The following is a 10,114-nucleotide window of genomic DNA, read 5'->3' on the forward strand; positions in this document are numbered from 1 at the left end:
AAATTAAAATAAAAAAAAGCATGTATATCTCAAGACAAAATTCACGCAATGTAGCAAGAAATCTTAATCGCTTCGACTGGAACTTCGTTTGGCGCGAACACCATTCTTCAACGCGATATTTTACGCGTGTAAAAGTACGAGGTGTCATGAAAGCAATGTCGGTCAAACATTTTCGGCTTGAAATGGAGTAGAGGAGTTGTGTGTGTTTGTTTCGCAAAAATGCAATAAAATGTCTCTTGACATATGGCGTCGCGTCATCGAACGGGATATTCGAAACAAAAAATCCTCGCAGCTTTTGTTATCTGGCCGATACATTCCGTGCGCGAAATAAAACAAAGACAACGGTCTGGCGCGCGTCCGCGCTTTCGGTGGCTATGTATAAAAGGGGGAATCTGTCGAGAGTTAATAGAAAACTTGATAATAAAGTAACTGATCTTGTTGAGAATTGTGGATCTTGATAGCCGAAATAATGTTATAGAAACACTAAATTTACACTTAGAATTAATATTAGAATAGTTATATATTTATTTTATGGACGATTTCTAATATATTCATCGATACACACTTGCAGGCGTCTCAGCACTTTCTTCTGTACCCGACTGTTAACCGATTGAATAGTTTACATTTATCTGTTTTCTAGATGCCACGCACACACATACCTCCACACACATACAAGTATCTCTTTTTTTCTTTATATTTACGTGGAGGAAATACGCACTGACGCCAAGCCGCCTCTGGGGAAAGCGGCGTGGTAGTGTCGGACTCCAACCGACTAAAACCCCCACGATGACCGTCCCGGCTGCGATCGAGAGAGGCCCGGGAACCGGTGCGAGCGACCCCCCCCCCCCCCTCAATACATTCACTGATGGAGCGGTGTGTGGCCATGTCACACCGCGCCTCGTCGCCGAGGCCGCCGTGCCAGGCAGTCCGGTTCCCCTACCGGACTGCTTGGCGGACCCAGCGCGCGTCGCCAACGCCACACAGAGTTCCCAGGTGATCACCACATACAAGTATCTCTACTACGCATTTAACCCAGTCCAGCACAGAAAATTATACATATCTCAATTGGTCCTGATTCGTTATAATGATTTAACTTCTTAATCTACAACTTCGAGCTAGACTCGCGGTACGTTCTTCGGGCCAAACTTAAGAAACACGAATTAGACTCGTGTATGTCCTTCGGGGTACATGCGACAAACATTTCTTTTTCTTAGCCGTATTCGGACATGCAGATATATTTTCTTGAAAAATATTAAAAAGATACCCTTAAAAATCTTAAAATTATTTATCAAATATCTTGCAACATAAAATTAGTTGTACCTTGCACAACTTCTAGCGCTCAGCCAAACCGTGAAATGGCTCGACGTCTGACCGACCCTGCCGATGGTTACGGCACGCGCTGTTGGTATCTAAATCATAATGGGTTAAAAAACCAAACACATAAAAAACTAAAATCAAAAGGCAAAGAAGAAGAGAAACAGAAAGAAAATTAAGAAAAAGAAATTAAACATGTTTATATATTATCCTGTTTAAACTAATATAAAAAATATATTTCATTATTCTAATGTTACATGTATTTTGATACAGCGCGTGTATCTAAAACGTGTGCCTAACAGCAAATCCTCTTGGAATATACGTTTCAATTTCGCATCAAATGCTGGTGCATCCAGAGTTCGTTTTAAAGGCCAAAACAAGAAACACGTGAGGGATAATAAAGTTGCAAGGATAGTGTGCAAGGTTTGATTGTTCAGAAAAAGACGAGGAAAAAGGCGATGTTTGCTGCGTCATTCGGAATTCTGTATTTGAATTTCTATTATAATTAAAAAAATTGCTGAAAACGAAAGTCTCGGTTATTATAAACTGTTAATTCATATTTTCGTAGGCTTTCCCTTCATACCTTGCTGCTCTTTTTAGTGCTTTTTCTTTCATTTCTATTAATTTGCATTCCTCTACCAGTATATAGTTTGATGTTGTCATATCTAAGCCTAGTATCCATTTCACATATCTCCTTTGAACTCTGTCCAGTCTTTCTTCCATGTTCCATCCCCATACCTCTGCTCCAAACAGCGCCACCAATGCTCCAAACATTTTCATTCTCCTTTTGTAGTCCTGTTTGAATATTTTTTCTCCCACGCTCCATGTTTTCTTCATTGCAATTGTTGCTCTCTTTTTCCTATCTTGTATGTGCTTCTCATCACTTCCGTTTTTCTGCAGTATATACCCTGGGTATCTTATCTCGTCCACCTCTTCTAATTCTTGCTCTCCCCACTTCCATTTTCTTTGCCTCCTTTTGTTCCTTCTTTTTTCAAAGACTACTATTTTAGTCTTTTCCGTACTCAGCTCCAAATCGGCTTCCTTCAAAAATTTTTTGAGTCTCTTCAACATCTCCTTTAGCTCTTCTTCTCTATCCGCCACCAGCACAATATCGTTTGCGTATGTCAATAGCCATACCTTTCTTTCTCCTACCACTATGCCCCCGGCTTGTCCTTTCCTTAATTCTTCTTCTAGTCCTGCCATGTAGATGTTGAATAACGTCAGGCTCAATGGACATCCTTGTCTGACTCCCCTCACAGTCCAAAATTCTCTTGTGTTGTGGTTATTGACTTTCACTATATTCCTCGTTTCTTCGTATATTTCTCTAATCCTTCGGATTAGGTTTTCGCTAATTCCCATTTTCCTCATATTCTCCTCCAGTTTCTCTTTGTTTAGCCTGTCGAACGCCGCTCTTAAGTCCGCAAAGCAGGCATATAGTTTTCTTTTTTCTTTGGTTAGCTGTTTGTCTATGATGTGGTTTATCACGTAAACCGCATCGGTCACTCCTCTTCCTTTTCTTAATCCAAATTGACTCTCTTCCGATTTGTCTTCAATCTCTACTTTCAGACGTTCATCCAATGTCCCTGCGTAGATCTTGTATGCAGTATCCATCAGCGTTACCCCTCTGTAGCTCTTCGCTACTCTCTTGTCCCCCTTTTTTCCAGTCCTCTGGTATCCTCTCCCCTTTCCATATCTTCCTTAATAACTCCCATAACGTCTCCCCCACTTCCTTCGGTGAGTACTCCCACACCTCATTTTCTAACCCGTCTTCCCCCGTTGCTTTCTTTTCCTTCCAATTCCTTAGCTGGTTAATCACCTCTTCCTTCCTTATATTATCTTCTCTCTCCTCCGTTGTTTTCTCTTCCTCACTATGCCCCCCGTTTTTCGGCTCTCTTTGTGCTCTGTCCCTTCCAAAATTTCCATGAAATGATTTTTCCACTCTTCTTCGCTTATATCCTCATCTATGCCTTTCCTATTTCTCCTGTACCTGTTAATGTATTTCCACGCTTCTTGTTCTGTTTTGATCATCTTTATCTTCTCCATTTCTTCTTCTTCGTGTCTTTCCTTTCTTTCCTTACACCACTGTTTGAATGCCTGTTTTCCTCTATAAGCACTTCTCTGCGGCATTTTCCTTTCCTAAACCTCGTCATCTTCCTTTTCATCTCTCTTTTCCTTTCTTTCCACTCCCTGTCGTACCACGCTTTCTCCCCCATGCCCCATTTCTGTATCTTCACTTGCTTCTTTGGCACTGCTTCGTTTATCTTTTTTTTGATTTCTGTCCACATTTCCTCCACTGTTCTTCCATTGTATGTCCAGTCTCTTCTTCTTCTTTTTCCTCCTTTGCCTGTAGTTCCGGTCCCCCTATTTCTATCTCTAACGGCATGTGGTCTGACTCTGTCCTTTTTCCTACTTTCATGCCAATTATCTCTTCTGTCACCTCCTGGTTGACAATCATGTAATCTATCACAGAGTTTCCTCTCTCCCCAATGTATGTCCACTCCCCGCCCCCTTCCTTATCTCTTCCATTGATTATCGCCAGCCTCTTTCCTCTAGCTACTTTAACAGAATTCTTCCTTCCCTGTTTATTGTCTTGTCATTTGATCGTCTGTTTTTTTCTTTCCCTAGTTCCTCGTTTATCGGCCCTCCCTCCTAGTTCTTACATTCCAGTCTCCGCCAATGATCATCACTTCCTCTTCTCTTCCGTCTACTCTTTCCTCTATTTCTTTCCATGTCCCTTTTGTCTCTTGATTATAAACTACCATTATTCTATACGTCTTATCATTGTATTCTATTTTTCTTTCCACTATATTATTACTTATTTCTTTGTATTCGATCTCTCTCAGTTCCTTATTTATACCCGTTATTATTCCCTCCTTTGCTCTTCTTTTTTTTCTTGCTCTTAATCCTGCCCTAGACTTCCAGTCGAACTTTTTGGATAGTCTATATGTTACGCCACGAGGCTTACCACAGGCTGTATTTCTAACGTCGCTCGCGGTCCTACAGTGCCGCAGGTAAATCGTCTTATCTGCCCGAAGGAACATATGCAATATATCGACGAGCGTGTCACGTAAACTTAAGGGTTGGTTGATGAAATAAAATAGCTGAGTCGTAACACAACTATTGTCTTTATTTCACAGCACAGGTTTACATTGATCGGAGAGATGTTCACTATTCTAGAGTTTTGTCTATTTCTCTTTAGGTGTTCTCTTAGCTTTTTCCTCTTTATTCACTTTTCTCCCTCTCTCTTTCTTTCCTCCTCCAGCCTCTCCTCATTTTCGTTCCACCTGTACCATCTATTTTCTATCTTTAGCTTCTTATGTCCGATCCTTACATATTCACCCTTTTCCCTTCTTCCTCTGGCTATCCTTCTTATTTGCTGCTGTACCTCTCTTTCTTTTCTCGTCAGATCGTCATCTATGTATATCCCCTTTTTCAGTTTGCTTTTCTCCTTCATTACCCTTATTTTTTCCTCCCTTGATTTCATCGTCGCTACTAATATTGTGTTTTTGTTCCTCGTCCTTATCGTATGTATTTTTTCTACTTCTGCCTCTATTTTCATCTTTCCCTTATGAACTCCCTTACTGTCCCTTCATTGCTTCCTTCGTTCCAGTCTGCTCCTTTAATTACTATGTTTTTTCTTCTCTTCTCTCTCTCTTCTCTGTCTTTCTCTTCCTCGATTTTTCTAATTCTGCCTACTAGCTCCTTCTTTTCCCTTTCCCACTCTTCTCCCTCTCTGGTTCTCTCCTCTCTCTCTCTCTTTCTCTCTCTTTCACTTCTTTCCCTCTCCTCTTTCATTTTTTTCTTCATTTCCTCCACTTGTTTTTCAAATATCCCTCTTATTTCTCTTATCAACGCCTCAAATCCTCTTTCCATCCTCTCTATTTTTTCCATCAATGACCTCCATTCCTCTCTCCCTGGTTGGTAACTCCTTTCCTGTCAAGCTGTACCTCTCCAGTGTGTTTTTGAAGTCATCCTTGTCTCCCGTCTTACCTGTGTTCCTTTGTCTTCCTCTGCTTAACGCCATCTTTTGTTTCCCTGCCTTACTTACTTCCTTATTTGCCGCGCTTTTGCCTTCCTAACCTCTTCTTCTCTAGTTTTCTAATTCGTACCTCTCTCTCGTTCCAGACTTCTTTTCGCTTTTCTTTCACTTTCTCCTCGTATTCTCACCCTTTATTTTCCCTTCTTCGTGACAATTTGTATTTCCTTCTTCCTTTTCCCTTCGCACTTCCCTTTTTCTCCGGAGCTCTATGTCCGCGTGTTACCTTCGCCCCGAACCAAACCCCTGTCGTAGTTTACCCATGCTATTTTGACGTTCTCCTCGTTGACGTTCAGAGTACTGACCAGAAATCACATTGCGTTTATGGCTGAAGTTTATAATATATTTCGGCTTACTTCTGCGTTTTCTCAACCGCAGTTTCTAGGATTTTGTGCGTTTCTTTCTCTGATATGGAGAAAGTTTGGGTTAGACAATAATTTAAACTGTGCAACCAGCAATGAGCAAACTGACCCGAACCGAAACAGAACGGTAAGCGTGGAAATATTTGTATACAACACATATATATCACATACTGATGCCTTAACCCCTTACCCTACTGTTTAAGTTTGTTGAAGTGGTTACCACTTCTAAGAAAACTCTACATCTGGTCTTTTTAGTTTTCTCAAGCACTGAAGCCATCGACAGCGTGTAGAAAAAAGACTGCGACGAAGTCAGACCATAAACAGTAGACAGGCGACGTTGGCTTCGGGGTTTTCAGTTATAGGGTAACACAACTAGCGCGCGGATCTGGACCAGCTCAAATTGTATTCTTACTTATAATTACACCTCTATTTAAATATATTTTCTGTCTTACAATTTATCCACGAGTTTTCTCTGTTTACACATCGAATAACTTCAACAATGTTAAAATAGTGTGTGCCATAAGCAACAACATGGTCGGTCACACGTCGAGCCATTTTACGGCTTGGCTGAGCTCTCGAAGCTATACAAATCGCATATGTCGCTTGATATATAAATGCATGTGTAAGGTACAACTAATTTTATTCTGCAAGATGTTTAGTAAATAATTACTACCAATTGATCATTAAACAAGAAAGATTTATTATCTTAAAGTAAATAATAAATCAATAACATGACGTACCACGTCTCTCACACGATGCTGTAAGTTAAGGGGTTAAACGTGTACTCAGTGTCGAAAAGACATGTTCTACTTATAAAAATTATTTTGTTAATAACTTCTTAACAAATAATGAGCGAAGGCTAAAATTTCGAAGCGTCATCCTAGAAGGGGTGGTTGACAAAATATAAGAAGGTTAAGGTCGTTGAAGGTGAGTACCCTAAATAGCATTTTTACTAGGTTATTAAAGCAAAGTGATGACGTAGGCTGATCTAGTCTCCTCTATAACCATATGCGTTCTGAACGCACGTAGGTAGGTTACATATCAAGGTTAATTTTTCGGACTCAACTTTTACCATCGGTAGTAATGATTTGTGTAGAAATAAACATAATCATCTCATTCATCATTAGAACCTTGTAAGAAGATAGCATTTTTCAAATATTACAAGTAATGCTGCTTTTCTCTTGTATGTAGGTAAATATTGGGAAAGTATAATACTGGTTTTGAGCTAGTATTGTATGATATTGCCACGAAATTCTAAGTTCATATGTTTCCTAAAACGTTTCGATCGACGAAGCATGTAAAGTTTTGATCGATTGTCTGCGATATCAGTATATCGCTTTCATCTTATCATGTAGGCATATAACGCGCATTTTGTAATAAGTTTTTTGGTTGAACAGCTACTAGTAAGAAAATAAGGCGCCTTATACCTTTCCATCCCGTTTTTCCTCGGTTGCTACGCGTTGGAGTGAGATTAGAAGTTCGAAGATCGGTGGGAGAGGGAAGTAGATGAAAGGGAGGAAAAGACGTTGTATAAAGATGCTAGTTCATTTTGTAAACGATAGACATTAAGTCGAAAAAAAGGACGAAAATGACAGAACGAAGAAGCTTTGTACCCGGACGTGTTGTATCTAATCGTAAGTGGAATAACACACCAACTTGTAGAAAATGAGACACCTGTTTGCAAAAGAATTTGCGCTAATTACGTTGGATCGACATAATGTATCGATGGAGATTGCCGGAAGGAAAAGATTACCGAAAATGAATTCGATACAAGAAAGGGTTACGGGAGATTCGTTTGTTAGAATTAGAACATTGTTTTCTGGATTTAATTAACATTATAAGCTTCAAAGACACTTATTACCGAGCACTGTATCTTTGAAGCGACTGAGGATTGTGATTTTATATGTTTATCATTTTCGGCGTTGTCGATATTTTATATTCTCTTTCCTCAAGACCAATAATAATTTTTCTATCTTTTTTATAGAAATATCTTTATTATTTTCAGATTTGTTATTAATTATTGTAGTAAAATAATTTAGGTAAACTCATAAAAAACCAATTACAATACCATGTGTACTTATTGTTGCAGTACAATATCTTCCTTTTAAGTGTTAAGATATGGCAGCAACGAGTATTCGATAAAAATAAAGCAATGCTCATGTAAGCAGCACAATTAAAACAATCAATGAAACGCGATGTGATTGCGTTAGTAGCAACAAAAGTATTAAGAATCAATATGTTCATAAATGAAAAATCAGGTGTCTCCTAGTCACAAAACTTACTTATCATACACGTTTTCAGCGTCGGTTGAAGGAAAGAAAGATATAAAATGTCCTTAAGCAAATTCATTTCGAGAAATTCACGGAACATTTTATTTGTTGAATTTCCGAAGCAGTTGCAAGTCGATTATATTTTTTCCATTGGCTAGATATTTACATGCAAAATTTGCACCCCTTTCCGTTGTTTACAGTAAACAAGCAGCAAAGCTATCCTGCCATTTCTCGGCAAATGAGAATAGCCTAAAAACTCAATGTAGCCTTGGGTAACGTTGGCTTAAAACGCCGCATTTATTATTTCGAGAAAAACGCGATAATATTGCGCGTGAAATTTCCAGCACGGCATCATTGAAACATGGTATCGGTAGTCTGGCAGCGTAAAGCGTAAAGCGTAAACTGTTCCCTAGTTCTTACTATACGCAGCTTCCAGCTAGTACAATTGTAAAACGTGCATCCCCATTGTAAAACGCTCGAGGCCGCATCTCCCTCGGTGCGTATATTGCAAGTAATGTCGTGTAAATACAGGACGATATTAAAACTGGTGCGAATTCTCGTGGAAAACGACGTGTATATCCTTCAGGAGACGATCTTTTAGCTCCTCCCCGATGAGAAGTCAAAACAAATATTTGCCACGTACTGGCCAATCTCTGTTATTTGCATGCGCCCTGACTCGCGCACAACAACGACGATATATATTGGTTTGCCTACTGAAATATTCGATCGTCTGCCAGCCAGTGTAAATCTCATTTATAATAATGACGGCACGCGTCGATTCTTTCTTATTCTTGCTATCGATGTTCGTTTTTACTTTAATAGCATTTCCTCCAACACTAGTTTGTCCAACTTTTATATTTGATAAACTACCCATGGCTACGCTATAAAAATTGTATCAAAGAAATCAAAGGGTATATGACAAAATACATAATGAAAGATGGAAGAGAAGCCTTCATCCTAGTATGAATTTTGCATAAAATCACTCAAATCCTCAAAACTGCATTGTAATAAATGTACAAAATGTCTATGAACGAATTAGCTACTTTGACCACACTCGCAGTTTTAATAAATTATATTTGAATGAAGTATATAATAATGAATTTGTTTTGCTAATTCCAGAATGTACCTTTTGAGTACATAGTATATATTAGTTTCTTTTATTATCATTAATTATTTCTTTTTACTATGAACTACTTTCTTTTTACTATGATTTACTTTGTTTCTTGTCTTTTTTACTCAAATACAATAGAAATATTTTATATATCCATTACAAGAGAGATATCTTGTATAAAATACCTTTTCGCTAAAATTTGTTTTTTAGTCCACTTTCGATAATTATATACTCATATAAAAATTTGAAACCAATTGCTTCACGGAAAACGCCCACGAAACTTTGATTTTTTTCAACACTGCTTTTCCAATTCCGGTCTTATTTATAGGCATTCTGTAAACTATTTATTCATAATTCTACTATGCGTATGTATTTTCTTCGATTTTCATCTTAATATTTGGCGGGTCTTTTGACATATTCTTATCAAACTAATTTTTTTTTTATTTATTTGTTGAAATTACAATCAATTCTCGCGTTGAGAATTTTCAGTAATTTTTCTGGCGTGGCGCAGTGACATGGCTGTTTATTTACAATAAGTTAATACTTATTACAGATAGGTATAATTTACAAGTATTATAAGTAAGTGCATACGCTTAATTTGGATAACTAAATGAATCTAGCTTTTAGGTCTAGCGGGTAGTGCCTCTTCAGCCTGCGAATCTGGACCGTCGTATCGAGTAGTCCAGTGATTAGGGGGTTTCGGTGTTTGTTGATTCTTTTGCTGTATCTGTTGCTATATTTTGCTATTTCCTCTTTGACGGTGGGTATCTTGAGGTCGCGGTGTATTGTTTCGTTGGTAACATACCAAGGTGCGTCTATTAAGGATCTTAGCGTTTTCGATTGGAAGCGTTGAAGTATTTCAATGTTGGAGTTACTTGTTGATCCCCATAGTTGGATTCGGTAGGTCCAGACAGGTTTTATTACGGTCTTGTAGAGGGTAATTTTATTCTGTATGTTTAGTTTGGAGCGTCGGCCCGTGAGCCAATAGAGTTCTTTTAGTTTGTCCTTTAGTTGCTTCGTT

At 38.6% G+C, this 10,114-nt stretch overlaps 1 protein-coding gene across 1 annotated transcript; it reads right to left on the reverse strand.

Moving 5' to 3' along the window:
- Nucleotides 1–1,863: 1,863 nt before the first annotated feature.
- Nucleotides 1,864–2,300, reverse strand: LOC117242453. The gene has a single exon (XM_033509139.1). It carries the CDS (start codon nt 2,149–2,151, stop codon nt 1,864–1,866), a length of 288 nt encoding a protein of 95 aa, XP_033365030.1. The 5' UTR covers nt 2,152–2,300.
- Between the last annotated feature and the right edge of the window lie 7,814 nt (nt 2,301–10,114).

The sequence above is a fragment of the Bombus vosnesenskii genome, unplaced genomic scaffold, assembly GCF_011952255.1.
Source record: "Bombus vosnesenskii isolate JDL3184/JDL3185 unplaced genomic scaffold, Bvos_JDL3184-5_v1.1 scf7180000013265, whole genome shotgun sequence".
Taxonomy (NCBI): domain Eukaryota; kingdom Metazoa; phylum Arthropoda; class Insecta; order Hymenoptera; family Apidae; genus Bombus; species Bombus vosnesenskii.

Bases quoted from the DNA above. Each gene is read 5' to 3' on its own strand.
- LOC117242453 (XM_033509139.1), bottom strand. From the start codon at position 2,151: ATGAAGAAAACATGGAGCGTGGGAGAAAAAATATTCAAACAGGACTAC.